The sequence below is a fragment of the Mustelus asterias genome, chromosome 22, assembly GCF_964213995.1.
Source record: "Mustelus asterias chromosome 22, sMusAst1.hap1.1, whole genome shotgun sequence".
In the NCBI taxonomy this organism is placed as follows: domain Eukaryota; kingdom Metazoa; phylum Chordata; class Chondrichthyes; order Carcharhiniformes; family Triakidae; genus Mustelus; species Mustelus asterias.
This window is the reverse complement of record NC_135822.1, coordinates 69,968,742-69,989,896: the sequence shown is the minus strand read 5'-3', so window position 1 is coordinate 69,989,896 and position 21,155 is coordinate 69,968,742. Positions and strand designations below refer to the sequence as shown.

Sequence of the window (21,155 nt, the reverse complement as noted above, 5' to 3'; positions counted from 1 at the left end):
GGGAGGAAACTGGAGCACCCGGAGGAAACCCACGCAGACACGAGGAGAATGTGCAAACCCCACACAGACAGTGACCCGAGCCGGGAATCGAACCTGGGACCCTGGAGCTGTGAAGCAGCAGTGCTAACCACTGTGCTACCGTGCCGCCAGATGGGTTTTTCCGACAATCGACAATGGTCATCAGTAGATTCTTAATTCCAGATTGTTTTTTATTGAATTCAAATTCCACCAGCTACTGAGGCAGGATTTGAACCCGGGTCCCCAGAACATTAGCTGAGTTTCTGGATTAATTGTCTAGCAATAATACCACTAGGCCATTGCCTCCCCCAATGATGCAAGCACCCAGGCTGCCGCCGGCAATGCAAGGGTTGCACAATCAGTCATTAAGTCCTGCCCGCCCTCTCAGATCAGGGATTTCAAAGTTCAGGGAAGTTCTCCTTGCTATACTGACCAATATCATTCAGCAGGTGATCTGCTCATTGGCAGGTTGCTGTGTGTGGGAGAGAGCTGGGCACACATTGATTCTCTACATTCAACTCACCAAGTGCTTTGGAAGGGTAGTCACTGCTGTGAAGTGTTTTGGGATATCCAGAGGTCATGAAAGGCACTATATAAATGCAAGACCATTTTCAGCACCCTCCCCCCTCTGCCAGTCACAACCATATGGATTTTTACCAGGATATGGTGCCATTGATATTATTACCAACTCACTGAATGTGTCTGAATATACCTAGTGATTTTGAACATTTATGTAGTTTGTATTTCTTAAAACATATGTTCTGTCTCTGACACTCCCCTTCAAGTTAAAGTGTTTTAGCTGGTAAATAATAAAGGGTTCAGTCCAGGAGCTGTCTCTGTTCTTGCTGGTACACATAGCTCTGTCCAACACTAGGCTCAGTAAGAAGTTTAACAACACCAGGTTAAAGTCCAACAGGTTTATTTGGTAGCAAAAGCCACACAAGCTTTCGAAGCTCTAAGCCCCTTCTTCAGGTGAGTGGGAATTCTGTTCACAAACAGAGTTTATAAAGACACAGACTCAATGTAAATTGAGTCTGTGTCTTTATAAACTCTGTTTGTGAACAGAATTCCCACTCACCTGAAGAAGGGGCTTAGAGCTTCGAAAGCTTGTGTGGCTTTTGCTACCAAATAAACCTGTTGGACTTTAACCTGGTGTTGTTAAACTTCTTACTGTGTTTACCCCAGTCCAACGCCGGCATCTCCACATCAACACTAGGCTGCCCTGGATGTGTCTCCGTGCTGACTGATACACACTGCTTTGTCCAGCACTAGACTGCCCTGGGTGTGTCTCCGTGCTGGATGGTACACACAGCTCTGTCTAACACTAGACTGACCGTGGCTGTGTTTCCGTGCTGGATGGGACACACAGCTCTGTCTAACACTAGACTGCCCTGGATGTGTCTCCGTGCTGACTGGTACACACAGCTCTGTCTAACACAAGACTGACCCTGGATGTGTCTCCGTGCTGGCTGGTACACACAGCTCTGTCTAACACAAGACTGCCTCTGGATGTGTCTCCGTGCTGACTGGTACACACTGCTCTGTCCAGCATTAGACTGCCCTGGGTGTGTCTCCGTGCTGGATGGTACACACAGCTCTGTCTAACACTAGACTGACCCTGGGTATGTCTCCGCGCTGGTTGGTACACACAGCTCTGTTCAACACTAGACTGCCCCTGGGTGTGTCTCCGTGCTGACTGGTACACACAGCTCTGTTCAACACTAGACTGACCCTGGGTGTGTCTCTGTGCTGGCTGGTACACACAGCTCTGTCCAACACTAGGCTGCCCTGGGTGTGTCTCCATGCTGGATGGGACACACAGCTCTGTCCAACACTAGACTGACCCTGGGTGTGTTTCCATGCTGACTGGTACACACAGCTCTGTCCAACAGTAAACTGACCCTGGGTGTGTTTCCATGCTGGCTGACACACACAGCTCTGTCCAGCACTAGACTGACCCTGGGTGTGTCTCCGTGCTGGCTGGTACACACTGCTCTGTCCAACAGTAAACTGACCCTGGGTGTGTCTCCGTGCTGGCTGACACACACAGCTCTGTCTAACACTAGACTGCCCCTGGGTGTGTCTCCGTGCTGGCTGACACACACAGCTCTGTCTAACACAAGACTGCCCCTGGGTGTATCTCCGTGCTGACTGACACACACTGCTCTAACACTAGACTGACCCTGGGTGTGTTTCCATGCTGGCTGGTACACACTGCTCTGTCCAACAGTAAACTGACCCTGGGTGTGTCTCCGTGCTGGCTGACACACACAGCTCTGTCCAACAGTAAACTGACCCTGGGTGTGTCTCCGTGCTGGCTGACACACACAGCTCTGTCCAACAGTAAACTGACCCTGAGTGTGTCTCCGTGCTGACTGACACACACAGCTCTGTCTAACACTAGACTGACCCTGGGTGTGGGTCATGTTCTCGCTTGCGTCACTGTGTGGGCAGTAGTGTCTTCAGTCCCACATTAACCCTCTGTGTGCCAGACTCTTGTACTACAGAGGAGATACCAGATAAGGTGGTTTGTGCAGCACTTCAACACTTTGGTCTTGAAGTGCAGTCAATGTTGTCACACTGGGAAATTCAGGAGTCAATATGCTCACAGGAAGGTACCAATGACTGATTAGGTGAACTGATTATACATCAGTTGAGGAGTAAACATTGGCCACAACATCTCCCCAAAATTTGTTTGAGTAGAGCAAATGGACCTTTTAACTTAAGCTGCAAGCAAAGATATCCCTTGGTTTAACATCTCATCCGCAGGTCAGAATGTCGGACAGTGTGGAGTTCCCTGAATATCGCTAGGCTAGATTGGGTGCTCAAGGTGCTGGTACACAACTTGACCCCAGGTAACCCTGCGACCCCAGGATGTGAATGCTGTCACTTCTCCATGGCCAGATGTCTTTATCATAGAGTCCCTACAGCGCAGAAGGAGGCCATTCGGCCCATCGAGTCTGCACTGACCACAATGCCTCCCAGGCCCTATCCCCACATACCCTGCTAACCCCCTGACACTAAGGGGCAATTTATCATGGCCAATCCACCTAACCGGCACATCTTTGGACTGTGGGAGGAAACCAGAGGAAACCCACGCAGACACGGGGAGAATGTGCAAACTCCGCACAGACAGTGGACCTGAGGCCAGAATCGAACCCGGGTCCCTAGCACTGTGAGGCAGCAATGCTAACCACCACTGTGCCACCGTGCCGCCCCTTTACTGTCCTTCCAACAGAGAAATTGCAGTGCGTATATTCTGTTCAATGAGGGGTTGAGTTTCCTTGGAGCTGCTGCTTAGTGTAAAAGGTGCTTGCATCACACTTCTGCTGAAGTGATGACCATGGAGTGGGGGCCAATCCTCAGGAGAACATTCTCGGATGTACGTCACTCGACTATCCGTTTTAACAGTGCTCATCCATGATGCAGGCAGCTGAGGAAATACAAGAAATAGATGTGCAATAAGACATGAGAATAGAGGTAGGCCACTCGGCCCATGGACGAGATGAAGAAACCATTGTATATAGCTTGGATTTTATATTGAAGAGGATAATGCTTGTGAAGGTGAAGATTGACTGATTGGAGCCTCCATGTTCTCCGTGCAAGCACTGGGCTCAAAGCAGTGTCAAATCTTCATCTATGGTGACTACACAAAGGTCACCCAAGGTCAACAGACCTCTGCACGGTCCATGTCCCGCCCACTACGATTCCCATGGCGGACGGGTTGGTAAAATTCCACCCAAGTCCGGGGAACTTAGATTCAAATCGGGGGTGAAGATGTAGATGGAGATGAGGCAAATCTATCTTCATAGAATCATAGAAACCCCACAGTAGAAGGAGGCCACTCGGCCCATCAAGCCTGCAGCGACAACAATCCCACCCAGGCCCTATTCCCGTAACCCCACATATTTACCCTGCTATTCCCCCTGACGCGAGGGTCAATTTAGCATGGCCAATCAACCTAAACCGCGCATCTTTGGAGTGTGGGAGGAAACCGGAGCACCCGGAGGAAACCCATGCAGACAAGGGGAGAATGTGCAGATTCCGCACAAGCCGGGAATCGAACCCGGGTCCCTGGAGCTGTGAGGCAGCAGTGCTATCCACTGTGCCACCATGCTGCCCTTCAACTCTTCCCCCAGAGTTGTCAGGATTTGCAATATTATATCTGAAAAGGTAGTGTAAACTGATTCCATTCATGGTTTAAGGGAATTGAAGATCAGGAATTTAAAGGGCTATGGACAAAAGAATCGCAGCTATAGAACTAAGACTGAGGGCTCTTTCAAAGAGCCAGCACAGCCATTGTGGGCTGAAAGGCCTCTTCCACTGCTCCCAAGTTTCCATCATTGGATGGAAGTGAACAGGCCAAACAAAGACAGAGTTGGTCTTGTGACACATTCTGTTCCTCAAGCTCCAAGAGATGTGAAGCATTGCTGACCAGCCTGAACTCTTTCTCTCTCTCCCTCTCTCCAGCTGTCTTCGGTCAACCTTTAGCAGACACCATGGTTTACGAGCAGAAGTTTGGGAAACACCTAGTGCCAATGGTCGTGGAGCAGTGTGCAGACTTCATTCGAGACTGTGGACTGAATGAGGAAGGAGTCTTTCGCTTGCCAGGGCAAGACAACCAAGTCAAAGAACTGAGAGATGCCTTTGATTCTGGAGAGAGACCATCTTTTGATAGGTATGCAGATCGCAACTTTGAAATACTCTGACCATAACCAAGCCCTGAATTCTTAGGACACTGCACTGCTCAAGCTATGACTAAATGTTTTAAAAATTCCTTCATGGGATGTGGGCATCGCTGGCTGGGCCAGCATTTATTACAGAGTCAACCACATTGCTGTGGCTCTGGAGTCACATGTAGGCCAGACCGGGTTAGGATGGCAGATTTCCGTCCCTAAAGGACATGAGTGAACCAGATGGGTTTTTCCGACAATCGACAATGATGGTCATTAGAGAGTTCTAAAGAACAAAGGGATCTTGGCGTGTTTGGCTGTAGGTCTTTGAAGGCAGAAAGGCAGGTTAATAGGGTGGTGAAAAAGGCATATGGCGCACTCGCCTTTATCAATCGAGTGTAGATTACAAAAGCAGAGAGGTCATGATGGAGTTGTATAGAACTTTGGTGAGGCCATAGCTGGAGTATTGTGTGCAGTTCTGGTCGCCACATTATAGGAAAGACGTAAACGCACTGGAGAGAGTGCAGAGGAGATTCACCAGGATGCTGCCTGGGATGGAACATTTAAGTTATGAAGAAAGGTTGGATAGGTTTGGGTTGTTTTCTCTGGAGCAGAGAAGACTGAGGGGCAACCTGGTCGAGGTGAACAAGATTATGAGGGGCATGGACAGAGTGGATAAGGAGTAGCTGTTCCCCTTAGTTGAAGGGTCAGTTATGAGGGGACACAAGTTAAAAGTGAGGTGTGGGAGATTTAGATGGGATGTGAGGAAAAACCTTTTTACTCAGGGAGTGGTGACGGTCTGGAATGCGCTGCCTGGGAGGGTGGTGGAGGTGGGATGCCTCACATCCTTGAATAAGCATCTGGATGAGCACTTGGCACGTCATAACATTCAAGGCTATGGGCCAAGTGCTGGCAAGTGAGATTAGGTGGGCTAGTCAGGGCCTGTCATGCAGCCAAAGGGCCTCTTCTGCACTGTAGTATTCTGTGATTCGAACCCAGGACCCCAGAGCACTATCCTGGATTGGTGGGCTAACATATGAAACAGGAGTTGATTTCAGCCTGAGATCATGGGGACCTTTGTGTAAAGCGAGCAATATTGGTGGGGCTGTCAATGCCTCTTCCAATTTCATTCGACAGCTTTGGTAATCTGAAATAAATGTGGCAGCAAATGAAAACAGGGATTCCTTATCTCCTATTTTACACAGGTCAAAGTTACCTCCAGTGTAATGGCGGGCACACTACGGAATTAAAATTGCCCCGTGCGTTTCACTACTTTCATAGAATCCCTACAGCGCAGAAGGAAGCCATTCGGCCCATCGAGTCTGCACCGACAACAATCCCAACCAGGCCCTATCCCGTAACCCCCGCATATTTACACTGTTAATCCACACATCCCAGGACACTAAGGAGCAATTTAGCATGGCCAATCAACCTAACCCGCACACCTTTGGACTGTTACTGGTTCAGACAACATCAAATGCTCTCAATTGCCTCGGACAATGCTACTGTAACCATATAAAACAATGTCACTACAACAGCTCCCCTATTCTGTGTTGTGTTTTCTCTGGATTCCGGAGTCAGTTTTTTAGTTAATTTGATTGGATTTATTATTGTCACATGTACTGTGATACAGTGAGAAGTATTGTTTCCTGCACGCTATACAGATGAAATGTACCGTTCACAGAGTACATTGGGGAGAAGGAAAGGAGAGGGTGCAGAATGTAGTGTCACAGTCACAGGTAGGGTGTGGAGAAAGATCAGCTTAATAAGAGGTAGGTCCATTCAAAAGTCTGATGGCAGCAGGGAAGAAGCTGTTTCTTGAGTTGGTTGGTACGTGTCCTCAGACTTTTGTATCATTTTCCCGACGGAAGAAGGTGGAAGAGGGTATATCTGGGGTGTGTGGGCTCCTTAATTATGCTGGCTGCTTTCCCGAGGCAGCGGGAAGTGTAGACAACACCATGTGTGTGATTATCTGAGTAAGTTCCTTCTAATATATCCAATGTAATCCATTGTACAGTCACTCAGTCTTGACATATTGCAACCTGTCTTTCTTTCCAGGGATACAGACGTGCACACTGTTGCCTCTCTGTTTAAGTTATACCTCAGAGAGCTTCCAGAACCAGTCATTCCTTGGTCTCAGTATGACGATTTCCTTGCCTGTAGCCAACTAATGAACAGCAATGAGCAGGAGGTAAGTGTTGTTATTCTCTGTGTCCCGCAGTGCAGTGTGGGATGTACATTGTGTTGATTTGAGGAACGAAACTGAATGTCTGAGACTTGCTGTGCAGCACGCCATGGATGAACAGTTCGTGAGAGGACACGATAACTTCTGTTAAATGATGCGAAGAGAAAGATTGGATGGCTTGCAGAGCCAGAGGGCCTGCCTGTAATAACTCAAGGTGACTCAATGTGGCACATAGCTAACTAAAGGATTTATTGATAAGAAGAACCATATACAACAAAGGATTTAACAGCACAGCTATACAGGTCTACTCCTAACAACACCCCAACTCCAAATGCAGACTCACAGCCCTGGGGATACGCGCCCTTGCTCCCAATTGGCCCAAGTTCACAAGTTTGCGCTCCATTGGCTCTGGCCAGTCACATGGCAGGCAAAGGCGCACCTCTTGAAGGGACCATGCCACCACACTCCCCCCCCCTTTGCTGATCAATCTTCATAGTAGAGCACTGGCAATAGGTGTATCCAGGAAACTGGTTTGTCTGTGAACTCCTCACTCAAGCTCATCAATAGTAGGATTTGCCCAGCTCAGGTCAGTGAGCCAGTGTAGAACGTGTGCAGATAACTCAACCTTGCTTGTCCCATTGACCCAAATCAGGCTGTGTGTGGGCCTCAATGAGCCTTTCATTGTGGGGGAAGTGGGATGGTTGGCGGGGTGGTTGGAGAGAGGGGCGGGGCGGGGGGGGGGAATGCTGATCAGGGGACTGCCTCATCTTGTGGCTCCAGCAAGACCCAAAGTCGGAGATGGATGAAGTTGTACACTAAGAGATTCTTTATGGTCAACTGAACGCAGCAAAGTTCAAATGACAGCCAAGGCAACACTCAGAGGAATAACATGGACGTCTGACTGTACACCTCAGGAACTCATTCTGGAACAGCAGACAGAGGCCAAAAATGTTTTCACAAAGAGAGGCGGAATAAATCCACTCCAGCAATGATAGAAAATGATGTGTGACGCGTTGCCAGAGCTTTAGTGCCTGGACCCATTTTGCTACACGCCACAAATTGAATAGATTCTTACAGAGTTCGCAGAAGCGTCACTAATGTCAGCCATACCAACTCCGTTAGACACACACCACCTCTACTGGGATGAATCCTTGAAGTGCTGATTAGAAACTGGAATATCTTGTTGATTGTTGTATCTCGTCTCCCAGTTAGTGGGTGCATTGAGTCAGACTTTCATCTGTGACCATAGTCAGGTTATCCCTGGAACAGGTGACACTAATCTGTCACCAGAGGCTTATAGCTTGAGGGGCACCACTCCACATCTGACGTGGCTGACCAGGAGTTTCTCCCACTCTTACCGCTTGCCATTGACCCGTGTTGGAAGGATTGTCAGATTGATGCCCACCTTGTTTGACTCTCGGATGGTGGTTTGTCTCCCTGGTGCAGGGGTCCGGGATGTCTCTGGTCGAGTCCCAGAAATCCTGAAGGGGGAGGGAGAGGAGCCGAAGGTCGTGATGCATATAGGTACTGCTGACATAGGTAGGAAGAGGGAAGGGGTCATGAAAAGAGAATATAGGGAGTTAGGTAGACAGCTGAGAAAGAGGAATGCAAAGGTAGTAATCTCGGGATTGCTGCCTGTGCCGCGGGAGAGTGAGAACAGGAATCGGTGGAGAATGAATGCGTGGCTGAGGGACTGGAGCAAGGGACAAGGATTTGGGTACTTGGATCATTGGGACCTCTTTAGGGGCAGGTGTGACCTGTTTAAAAAAGACGGGTGGCACTTGAATCCCAGGGGGACCAATATCCTGGCGGGAAGGTTGGCTAAGGCTACTGGAGAGACTTTAAACTAGAAAGGTTGGGGGGAGGGAATCGAAATGAGGGGACTGAGAGCGAGGAGGTTAGCTCGCAAATAGATAAGGAATGTAAACAGGGTAAGAGGGAGGTTAGACGAGTGATGGAGAAGGGAAGTGCTCAGGCTGAAGGTCTGAGATGTGTCTATTTTAATGCCAGGAGTGTAGTGAATAAAGTGGATGAGCTTAGAGCGTGGATTGCTGCTTCGAATTGTGATGTGGTGGCCATTACGGAGACTTGGATGTCTCAGGGACAGGACTGGGTGCTTCAGGTGCCGGGTTTTAGATGTTTCAGGAAGGACAGGGAGGGAGGCAAGAGAGGGGGGGGAGTGGCACTGTTGATCAGGGATAGTGTCACGGCTGTAGAGAAGGTGGACGCCGTGGAGGGATTGACTACGGAGTCTCTGTGGGTGGAGGTTAGGAACAGGAAGGGGTCGGTAACGTTGCTGGGTGTTTTCTATAGGCCGCCCAATAGTAACAGAGATGTTGAGGAGCAGATGGGGAAACAGATCCTGGAGAGATGTAGGAATAACAGAGTTGTCATGATGGGAGATTTTAATTTCCCAAACATAGATTGGAATATCCCTAGGGCTAGGGGTTTGGATGGAGAGGAGTTTGTTAGGTGTGTCCAGGAGAGTTTCCTGACACAGTATGTGGATAAGCCTACTAGAGGAGAGGCTGTACTTGATCTGGTGCTGGCTAATGAACCTGGACAGGTGGAGGATCTCTCGGTGGGTGAGCATCTTGGGGATAGCGATCATAATTCTATCTCCTTCACGATAGCATTGGAAAGAGATAGGATCAGGCAGGCTAGGAAAGTGTTTCTCTGGAGTAAAGGGAAATACAGTGTCATCAGGGAGGAAATTAGACGGGTAAATTGGAAGGAGGCATTCTTGGGGAAAAGTACCGAAGGAAAGTGGAGGATTTTCAAGGAATGTTTGTCTGGAGCTCTGCATGACAACGTTCCGATGAGACAGGGGGGTGTTGGTAGGGTACGGGAACCGTGGTGCACGAAGGTTGTGATGAACCTGGTGAATAAGAAAAGAGAGGCGTACAGAAGGTTCAGAGAGCTAGGAGGTGTTAAGGATTTAGAGGAGTATACGGGATGTAGGAAGGAGCTTAAGAAGGAAATTAGGAGAGCGAGAAGGGGTCATGAGAAGGCCTTGGCGGGTGAGATTAAGGAGAATCCCAAGGCTTTCTACAAATATGTCAAGAGTAAAAGGATGAGATGTGAAGGCATAGGACCCTTAAAAGGTGAAGGGAGAAAAGTTTGTGCGGAACCGTTAGAAATGGCGGAGCTGCTTAATGAATACTTTACCTCGGTATTCACGGTGGAAAGGGATCTGGGTGGTTGTACTGCTGGTGTGCGGTGGACAGAAAGGATCGAGCATGTGGACATAAAGAAAGAGGATGTGTTGGAACTATTGAATGGCATCAAGGTTGGTAAGTCGCCGGGACCGGATGGGATGTACCCCAGGTTACTGTGGGAGGCGAGGGAGGAGATTGCGGAGCCTTTGGCGATGATCTTTGCATCGTCGATGGAGACGGGAGAGGTTCCGGAGGATTGGAGGATTGCAGATGTGGTCCCTATATTCAAGAAAGGGAACAGGGACAGCCCGGGAAATTACCGACCGGTGAGTCTAACCTCAGTGGTTGGTAAGTTGATGGAGAGGATCCTGAGAGACAGGATTTATGATCATCTAGAGAAGTTTAGTATGATCAAAAGTAGTCAGCACGGCTTTGTCAAGGGCAGGTCGTGCCTTACGAGCCTGGTTGAGTTCTTTGAAAATGTGACCAAACACATTGACGAAGGAAGAGCGGTGGATGTGGTCTATATGGACTTCAGCAAGGCGTTCGATAAGGTCCCCCATGCAAGACTTCTTGAGAAAGTGAGAGGGCATGGGATCCAAGGGGCTGTTGCCTTGTGGATCCAGAACTGGCTTGCCTGCAGAAGGCAGAGAGTGGCTGTGGAGGGGTCTTTCTCTGCATGGAGGTCAGTGACCAGTGGAGTGCCCCAGGGATCTGTTCTGGGACCCTTGCTGTTTGTCATTTTCATAAATGACCTGGATGAGGAAGTGGAGGGATGGGTTGGTAAGTTTGCTGACGACACCAAGGTAGGTGGTGTTGTGGATAGTTTGGAGGGATGTCAGAAGTTGCAGCGAGACATAGATAGAATGCAAGACTGGGCGGAGAAGTGGCAGATGGACTTCAACCCAGATAAATGCTTAGTGGTCCATTTTGGCAGATCCAATGGGATGAAGCAGCAGTATAATATGAAGGGTACCATTCTTAGCAGTGTAGAGGATCAGAAGGACCTTGGGGTCCGGGTCCATAGGACTCTTAAATCGGCCTCGCAGGTGGAGGATGCGGTCAAGAAGGCGTACGGCGTACTGGCCTTCATTAATCGAGGGATTGAGTTTAGGAGTCGGGAGATAATGCTGCAGCTTTATAGGACCCTGGTTAGACCCCACTTGGAGTACTGCGCGCAGTTCTGGTCACCTCATTACAGGAAAGATGTTGAAGCCATTGAAAGGGTGCAGAGGAGATTTACAAGGATGTTGCCTGGATTGGGGGGCATGCCTTATGAGGATAGGTTGAGGGAGCTTGGTCTCTTCTCCCTGGAGAGACGAAGGATGAGAGGTGACCTGATAGAGGTTTACAAGATGTTGAGAGGTCTGGATAGGGTAGACTCTCAGAGGCTATTTCCAAGGGCTGAAATGGTTGCTACGAGAGGACACAGGTTTAAGGTGCTGGGGGGTAGGTACAGAGGAGATGTCAGGGGTAAGTTTTTCACTCAGAGGGTGGTGGGTGAGTGGAATCGGCTGACGTCGGTGGTGGTGGAGGCAAACTCGTTGGGGTCTTTTAAGAGACTTCTGGATGAGTACATGGGATTTAATGGGATTGAGGGCTATAGATAGGCCTAGAGGTGGGGATGTGATCGGCGCAACTTGTGGGCCGAAGGGCCTGTTTGTGCTGTGGCTTTCTATGTTCTATGTTCTATGTTATGAAAGCACCTTCCTTGGCCATCAAGTCCTGGGGTGGGACTCGAACCCAGAGCTTCTGGCCCAGCGGCAGAGACGCTAACCCACTGCGCCACATGACCTCTTGGAACATTCAGCGGCTCTTGTTGAAGTTCATCACTTTTTTAACAACTTTGAATGTGGTGATAATATTCCTACTTCCATTCAGATGTCAATTCCAACAAGTCATTCCAATGACTATTGTCTAAAGGTTGCTTCTTTGTAATGATTCTAGCATGGCATTGAACAGTTACATGGGTAAGATGGGTAGAGAGAGATATGGGTCAAATGCAGACAATTGGGACTAGCCTGATGGTAAAAACTGGGCGGTATGGACGTGTTGGTTTGAAGGGCCTGTTTCCATGCTGCAAACCTCTATGACTCTAAGACTCTATGTCCATTTTTCAAGTGAGCCGGCAGCTTCAGGAGAAATTGTTAACACCGTGTATGCATAATACAATGCATAACAACCTGTCCTGGTTCCCCCATGCCGACACTATAGTTAAGAAAGCCCACCAATGCCTCCACTTTCTCAGAAGACTAAGGAACTTTGCATTTCCACTATGACTCTCACCAACTTTTACACCATAGAAAGCATTATTTCTGGTTGTGTCACAGCTTGGTATGGCTCCTGCTCTGCCCAAGACCACAAGATGTTTCTTCAGAAGGAACTCTTCAAATGCAGACAATAAAAATATGACAAAACTTACTCCAGCTTATAAATCAAAGGAAAGGTTTAATAAAGAAACTTCATTACTCCAAACTTGGGGCCTCGCCCTGGGCCAATCCAAGCTTCCCACAATTCCCGACAGGTTCTTATTTATAGTGAGTCAGCTGGTCAGCTGACCATCACATCATTCATGGTTCCATGGTTTACTGGGTCAGCTGACCCTTACAGCTGACATCTAATACAAAGTTGTCACCGGTGACGTTCTAACGCAAGAAACTACAAAGGGTAGTGAATGAATCCCAGTCCATCACACAAACCAGCCTTCCATCCATTTACTCTCTACACTTCCTGCTGCCTCGGAAAAACAGCCAGCATAATCAAGGACCCCAAGCACCCCGGACATTCTCTCTTCCACCTTCTTCCATCAGGAAAAAGATACAAAAGTCTGAGATCACGTACCAACTGATTAAAGAACAGCTTCTTCCCTGCTGCCATCAGACTTTTGAATGGACCTACCTCGCATTAAGTTAATCTTTCTCTGCACCCTAGCTATGACTAACACTACATTCTGCATTCTCTCCTTTCCTTCTCTATGAATGGTATGCTTTGACTGTATAGCATGCAAGAAACAATACCTTTCACCGTATACGAAGACATGTGACAATAATAAATCAAATCAAATCAAATAATTCCATCCTCCCCCAACACTGCTGTCCAATGTTAATGGAGAAAAATTCCATATGCAATCGGTATGTGCTATACTTCAGAACCTATCTTCTTGTACACTAGGGTGACACACAGTTAAAAACATTACCCCCTATTGCTGTATTCAGTAACATGCCTGGAAGCTCAGAATGTTCCACTGTCTATCTCGAAAGGCAGAACACCAGACAATACACAAACGTATCTCAAAGTGTTCATACTTACATCCGCTGTACATCACACAACAACTCCATGTTGCTGTTAATGTCCAGATGTGTCTCCATCCACCCCACTTCATTTAACCCCACCAGAATATCCTTTTCCTTCCCCTCTCGGGTACTGGGCTAGCTTCCCTGTAAATGCATTTGAAGTATTCACCTCAATTTTGTGTTCCACACTCTGGCACCTCTTGGCACTCCCCTCTGTGGGTAAGGAAGCTTCACCTGATTTACACTGTTCCTTATTTAAAAGTATTTGTTATTAATATGAAAAGGGATGTAATGACTTCAATCAGGCCATTGAGGTTGGCCTATTGGAGTATGTATCATAGAAGAAACCCTACAGTACAGAAAGAGGCCATTCGGCCCATCGAGTCTGCACCGACCACAATCCCACCCAGGCCCTACCCCCATATCCCTACATATTTTACCCGCTAATCCCTCTAATCTACGCATCCCAGGACACTAAGGGGCAATTTTAGCATGGCCAATCAACCTAACCCGCACATCTTTGGACTGTGGGAGGAAACCGGAGCACCCGGAGGAAACCCACGCAGACAGGAGGAGAATGTGCAAACTCCACACAGACAGTGACCCAAGCCGGGAATCGAACCCAGGTCCCTGGAGCTGTGAAACAGCAGTGCTAACCACTGTGCTACCATGCCGCCCATGTACTAAGGTTAGGGATCCAACTGATGGGCCAATCAGGAAGTCTTTGCCTTGTACTTAACTCAGATATCAGAGGGACGTTTTTTACACAGAGGGTGGTGGGGGCCTGGAATGCGCTGCCAAGTAGGGTGATGGAGGCAGACACACTGGCATCGTTTAAGACTTACCTGGATAGTCACATGAGCAGCCTGGGAATGGAGGGATGCAAACGAATGGTCTAGTTGGACCAATGAGCGGCACAGGCTTGGAGGGCCCAAAGGACCTGTTTCCTGTGCTGTACTGTTCTTTGTTCTTTGAACTGGGAGTGTCAGTTCCTCTGACACCCCAGAGATAGATTGATAACTACGGGCACTCTGTGTACTGCTGTTAGAGTAAATAAAGGGATTTTGGTGAAGGAACTTCTGCCTCTGAAGACTTATTACAGGAGGTAGTATGAACAATAGAATTAGGGACTGTATTGAAAAGTTAATACCATGAGAAACTATTGCCAACGATGAGTGAGTCAGCAACCTGAGGTCATGAATTTCAGCTCACACACAAGGGAGAGGTTCAAAGTTCTATGCAGAGAGATGCTTAGACATGGAAATCTGAACAAGGAGGAGCCGATTCCATCAACAACATTGATGCTGCTGTTATGAAGTTTCTAGATTGTTATGTTTTGGGACCCTGTCTTTAGGTTCAGAGAAAATGAAGTGGGTCATGTGACTCTTCTTAAACCTATCTGATAGCAAGTCTGAGTAGTTTTAAAGTCATTAATGGGATTGCTTAACTGGGAATAAGGGGCAAGGTGCTTACACTTGGAGATAATGGCAGCAACCCGTGTGCTCACAGCTAATAGACTGGGAGTCTCCAAAGTCCCAGAAAAGTGTTGAGAATGTCAGGTTGGAAATATTGTGCTTGAAACTGTCCATTTTGTTCCAAGATGAAAGAGAGTTCATCGAGGATAGCCGATCATCTGCCTGGATACAAAGCCCATGTGATTCACATTGCTATGGTGATGGGCTTTGAGATGGGAAGCATTGTGATATCGGGTTATAGGCTTTCCTGTATGTACATGTATATCATAGAGAAGTTATTTTACCAGGATCTGGGCGCGAGAGAAAGAGCAGATAGTAGCTAAAGCTTTCTCCTGTTCACATTGCATGGGAATGTGGGTGGGAGCTCATGCTCGATTTGGAAAGAACATATTTGTGAGGAGTTAAAACGAAGATGGAAAGTTCGACCAGCTAGCGTTAAAGCGAGGGTCTCCAGTAATACTCTCACCATGAAGGACAATTCTGAGACTAGAAGTTACCAGGGTGAGAAATTTAAAAAAAACAGAAATAAAAAGTCAGGATCTAAAAATAATTTTAGACTGTTTCTGGGAGAACTGAATGTCTGCTCCAAGGATGTTCAGTAAGTAGTCTCACAACACCAGGTTAAAGTCCAACAGGTTTATTTGGTAGCACGAGCTTTCAGAGCGCTGCTCCTTCATCAGGTGAGTGCAGGGGCAGCGCTCCGAAAGCTCGTGCTACCAAATAAACCAGTTGGACTTTAACCTGGTGCTGTGAGGCTACTTGCTGTGCCCACCCCAGTCCAACACCGCCGACTCCGCTCCAAGGCTGTTGTAATGTATACCTGATAGTGGGCTTTTCACCTATTTTAAAAATGAGAAGGTGGGTATTCTGTGGTTCGAAGTAAAGCTAAACCACAAAAATATTATGTCAATAATGTTTTTTAGTTGTTTGTTACAGGAAAAAATCTTAAATTTAAGTTTATTTATTAGTGCCACAAGTAGGCTTACATTAACACTGCAATGAAGTTACTGTGAAAATCCCCTGGCCGCCACTGTTCAGGTACACTGAGGGAGAATTTAGCATGGCCAATGCACCCAACCAGCACGTCTTTCAGACTGTGGGAGGAAACCGGAGCACACAGAGGAAAACCACGCCGACACGGGGAGAATATACAGACTTGTGTCATCTTTATAAGTTGTGAGCTGGAAGCTCAAACTTTTCTTATAAGTGATGGTGTGGAGTTGCTGGCGTTGGACTTGGGTAGGCCCAGTAAGTGGTCTCACAACACCAGGTGAACTCACCTGATGAGGGAGCAGCGCTCCGAAAGCTCATGCTACCAAATAAACCCATTGGACTTTAACCTGGTGTTGTGAGACTTCTTACTTTTCTTTTAAGTGCTATTGTTCCCTTTGGGGATCAAAATATTTCTAATATTTAAAAAAATAAAGAAATTTAAAAGGGAACAGGGAAAGGATGCAGGAATAGCACTAAGTGTTTTTAAAAAGGGCTAGATGTAGAACAACAAAGAACAAAAAACAGTACAGCACAGAAACAGGTCCTTCGGCCCTCCAAGCCTGCGCTGATCACCTTGTCCTACCTAGATCAACCGCCTGAATCCCTCTATACCCCCCCCGTCTGTTCATGTGTCTATCCAGATAACTCATAAATGTCACTAATGTATCTGCCTCAACCACCTCACTTGGCAGTGCCCCCACCACCCTCGGTGTAAAAAGCTTCCCTCGCACCTCTCTATTGAACCTTTCCCCCCTGACCTTGAACTTGTGCCCCCTTGTAATTGTCATTTCTGCCCTGGGAAAAAGCTTCCAACTGTTCACCCTATCGATACTCCTCATAATTTTATAAACTTCTATCAGGTCACCCCCTCAGCCTCCGTCTTTCCAGGGAGAATAATCCCAGTTCATTCAATCTCTCTGCTTTATGATAATCTGGTTTGGCGTGTGACGGAGGGTTTCTTTTTCTCTTGACAGGGGCAGCAAGAGCTGATGATGCAGTTGGAATTATTGCCCCAGATAAACTGCAACCTTCTCAGCTACATCTGCAGGTGAGACACCCTGAATCTTTGGAAAATCAGAATGGGAAGTCCAGGATTCTTGGCCAAAAGCCTATGGCACTGGAGGAATATGTCGTTGTAAACATTGCTGGTTGGGAGATAGGGATACAACAATGGGAATGGACAGACATGGGAGTGGGAAATGAAGGATATGAGGATATTTTAATAATTCATTCTTGGGATGCGGGTGTCGCTGGCTAGACCTGCATTTATGGCCCATAGCTACTTCCCCCCTCCACCCCCCAGAGAAGGTGCTGATGAGCTGCCTTCTTGAACCACTGCAGTCCCTGAGATGTAGGTACACCCACAGTGCTGTTAGGGAGGGACTTCCAGGGTTTTGACCCAGTGACAGTGAATGAATGGCTGATATATTTCCAAGTCAGGATGGTAGGTAGCTTGGAGGGCAACTGGCAGGCAGTAGTGTTACCAGGTAGCTGCACTTGTCCTTCTGGGTGGTAGAGGGCATGGGTTTGGAAGATGCTGTCGAGGGAGCTCTGGAGAGTTCCTGCAGTGTAATGGGAAAAGGAACAGAGGAACCTCAGATTGAGATCAGATTTGTGGAATTGAAGATGGGAGTAAAGGGAAATGGGCTGGAAACATGGACAAGAAGTTGGGAAGAGAGAAATGCTGGATTGGAAGTACAGCAATGTTGGATTGCGTACTGTCATAACTCTGTTAGGGGTTGTGGGTTTCAGACAAAAAGAAAAAGACATGGTTTGCACGTGTAGATTCAAAGTAACAGTCAACAGGTTTATTGAACGAGATGTTCTCTGCACAGAACAGGAAATGAAACTTAACAACAGCCTGTGAAATGACATCACATCGCATCATGTGATCAGCTCCTAAAGCAATCGTACAACCACTTGAATATATAATGGAGCAATGTTGGAATGGGAATTGCCCTGGCAGCAATAGGTGAGACTGGTGGATAAAGGTTCTCAATGTAAAGCCGAGGGAATGGACAAAGTGGTGGTACTTCCCATCACAATATCGAAGCATTATCTCCTAATGGCCTTTCTCTTTGGAGAATACCAAGTCAACCAAACAGATGCGGGATGAAACCAGGGAGCCTTTTTGGCAGCAAGCGAATTGATCTAATCCCGGCTCTGAGAATAGTGTTTCACACGCTTCCTCTACATGTATCACTCGTCAAATAACCAACCATATTGGATCGGAAGGCTCAATTTAATAATGGGAATGAATATTGAATGATTCCTAGGATTATGTATCCCTGTGGGGCAGGGGGTATTTTTGATGGAGATATGGGTTATAGATAGAGTAAATGAAGTTATATAACATGGGTTATAGATAGAGTAAATGAAGAAAAGGTCTTTCCAGTCATCAAAGGATAGATAATCTGAGGGCCCTGATTGAATGTCATTAGTAGAAATGAGAAGAGGGATCAGGTTGCTTTGGTTGGGATTTGGAATACACTGCCTGATGGGGTGCTGGAAACAGATTCCATTGTATCTTTCAAAAAGGGAATTTGATAAATGTCAAAAGAAATAAAAACATAAGGATGTGAGGAAAGAGCGGGGAAATGGGATTAACTGGATTATCGTTCAAGAGAGCTGGCAGAGTATCGATGGGCCGAATGGCCTCTTTCTGTAGTATTCTATGACTATAATCTTCAGATTGTACATGATTGGCCCTGGTGTGGTTGTTCTCCACAAAATGGCTTTGGTCATTGTTCCCAGAAGGTGCAGGGTGAATGTTTCTTCTCTGTTCTCTGGACAGGTTTCTCCACGAAGTGCAGCAAAATGCCAGCGTCAACAAAATGAGCGTGGACAATCTGGCAACCGTCATCGGGGTGAATCTCCTCAGACCCAAAATCGAAGATCCGGTGGCCATCATGAGAGGCAAGTTCGACAGCTCTGTCTGAATTCTCCACCATGGACAGCTCCCATCTCTATACAAAGTGTCTCCTGTGCAAGGTGCTGGAACTCAACATCTGGCATGGCAGAGGGGCAGGAGATGGACAATTGGCACGCCTATATTCTGAGCTCAGTTGTGTTTTCTTAATGGGGCAAATATAGAGACAGACGGAAGTTGCGATATCAACTTAGCATTACCACAAGAACAGGTCAGAGGCTGGGAATTCTGCAGCCAGCAATCCCCATCTAACTCCTCAGATTCCACCATCTACAAGGCACACGTCAGGAGTGTGATGGAACACTCCCCACTTGTCTGGATGGGTGCAGCTCCAACAACACTTAAGAAGCTCGACACCATCCAGGACACAGCAGCCCGCTTGGTTGGCACCACATTCACTCCCTCCACCACCAAAGCACAGTGCCAGCAGTGTGTGTCATCAAAAGATGCACTGCAGCAACTCACCAAGGCCCCTCAAAAGCACCTTCCAAACCCAAGACCAATACATAGAACATAGAACATAGAAAGTCACAGCACAAACAGGCCCTTCGGCCCACAAGTTGCGCCGATCACATCCCCACCTCTAGGCCTATCTATAGCCCTCAATCCCATTAAATCCCATGTACTCATCCAGAAGTCTCTTAAAAGACCCCAACGAGTTTGCCTCCACCACCACCGACGTCAGCCGATTCCACTCACCCACCACCCTCTGAGTGAAAAACTTACCCCTGACATCCCCCCCTGTACCTACCCCCCAGCACCTTAAACCTGTGTCCTCTCGTAGCAACCATTTCAGCCCTTGGAAATAGCCTCTGAGAGTCCACCCTATCCAGACCCCTCAACATCTTGTGAACCTCTACCACCTAGAAGAACAAAGATTTATGGATGATATTGGAATAGTGTAGGTTAGATGGGCTTTAGATTGGTTTCACTGGTCGGTACTGCGCCGTAATGTTCTATGTTCTATGATACCTGGGAACACCACCACCTGCAAGTTCCCCTCCAAGCCACTCACCACCCTGACTGAGAACTATATTGCCGTTCCTTCAGTCACTGGGTCAAAATCCTGGAATTCCCTCCCTAACAGCACTGTGGACGTACCTACATCAAATGGACTGCAGCAATTCAAGAAGGCAGCTCACCACCACCTTCTCAAGGGGCAATTAGGGATGGGCAATAAACGCTGGGCGTATCCAGTGATGCCCACATCCCAGGAATGATTAAGAACCATTCCGAGTACTGGTTGGGGTGATGTTAGGTGATGCCTGAAAAGAGTTTAGCTGCCTTTCTATCTTTATCAGAGCAGGTCACATTGAAGGAAGGGGAGATAGAGAAGAGAAAGAAATAAAAGAAAGAAAATGACTCACCATTTCACATCATACCGGCCCTCGACCAACACATTTCATATGGCACCAATCACTTCCAAGTACAGTGCTTGATGTGATCTGGCAGCCATTTCTCTTCTCCTTCTCCAATGTATCCTTCAATGCAATCACTTGAATTTAGAACATTTAGATATACTTCACCAGCAACTTCTGCAACTGTAACATAATGTCCCAACTCCTTTACTCAATGCCCTGACTGATGAAGGCCAGTGTGCTAAACGCCTTCTTCACCACTCTGTCTGTGACGTCGCTTTCAACAAACTATATACTTGTACTCATAGGTCCGTCTGTTCCTGAACTCTCCCCAGGGCCCTACCATTCGGCGCGGTGGCACAGTGGTTAGCACTGCTGCCTCACAGCGCCAGGGACCCGGGGTTCGATTCACTGGGTGCTCCAGTTTCTTCCCATAGTCCAAAGATGTGCGGGTTAGGTGGATTGGCCATGCTAAATTGTCCCTTAGTGTCAGGGGGACTAGCTAGAGTAAATGTATGGGGTTATGGGGATAGGGCCTGGGGGGGATTGTGTTCGGTGCAGACTCGATGGGCCAAATGGCCTCCTCCTTCACTGTAGGGATCTATGATTCACTGTGTAGGTCCTACCCTGGTTTGACTTTCCAAAATGCAACACCTCACACTTATCTGTATTGAAATTCATTTGCCAATCCTCGGCCCACTTCCCTAACTGACCAAGATCCCCCTGTAATTTTTGATAACCTTCTTCGCGATCAACGATACCTCCTATTTTAGTGTCATTCCCAAGATCACGGACCCCAATAGCACCACCTCCCACCTTCTCTCTTATCAAATGGATTGTAAATGCTCAAGTGTACAATGTCAGATCAAGCTAGCTACATTAACAATCAAGGGAACATCTAGTGAGCCAGCAGGAAAGAAACAACATCCAGGAAGAGACATTGAGAAGTAGTGATTAGATTTCACATTCCAGCCCTGATTCACCATGACTTGACCTCACGATGGACAACAATTTGTATTCACATTGCGATTTAACACACTGGAACATCCAGGGTGTTTGACAGGATTTTAAAA

The 21,155-nt window shown here is 47.5% G+C and overlaps 1 protein-coding gene across 2 annotated transcripts in view; it reads left to right on the top strand.

Annotated features, from left to right (window-relative positions):
* The window catches only part of arhgap25 (Rho GTPase activating protein 25), a 73,929-nt gene that overhangs the window by 43,463 nt on the left and 9,311 nt on the right, over positions 1-21,155 (top strand). For both annotated transcript variants that reach the window (XM_078239591.1, XM_078239592.1), the window contains 4 exons: positions 4,489-4,696; positions 6,750-6,882; positions 16,770-16,843; positions 18,590-18,711. In XM_078239591.1, coding sequence (XP_078095717.1) covers positions 4,489-4,696; positions 6,750-6,882; positions 16,770-16,843; positions 18,590-18,711 — 537 coding nt within the window. The remainder of the gene's footprint in view (positions 1-4,488; positions 4,697-6,749; positions 6,883-16,769; positions 16,844-18,589; positions 18,712-21,155) is intronic.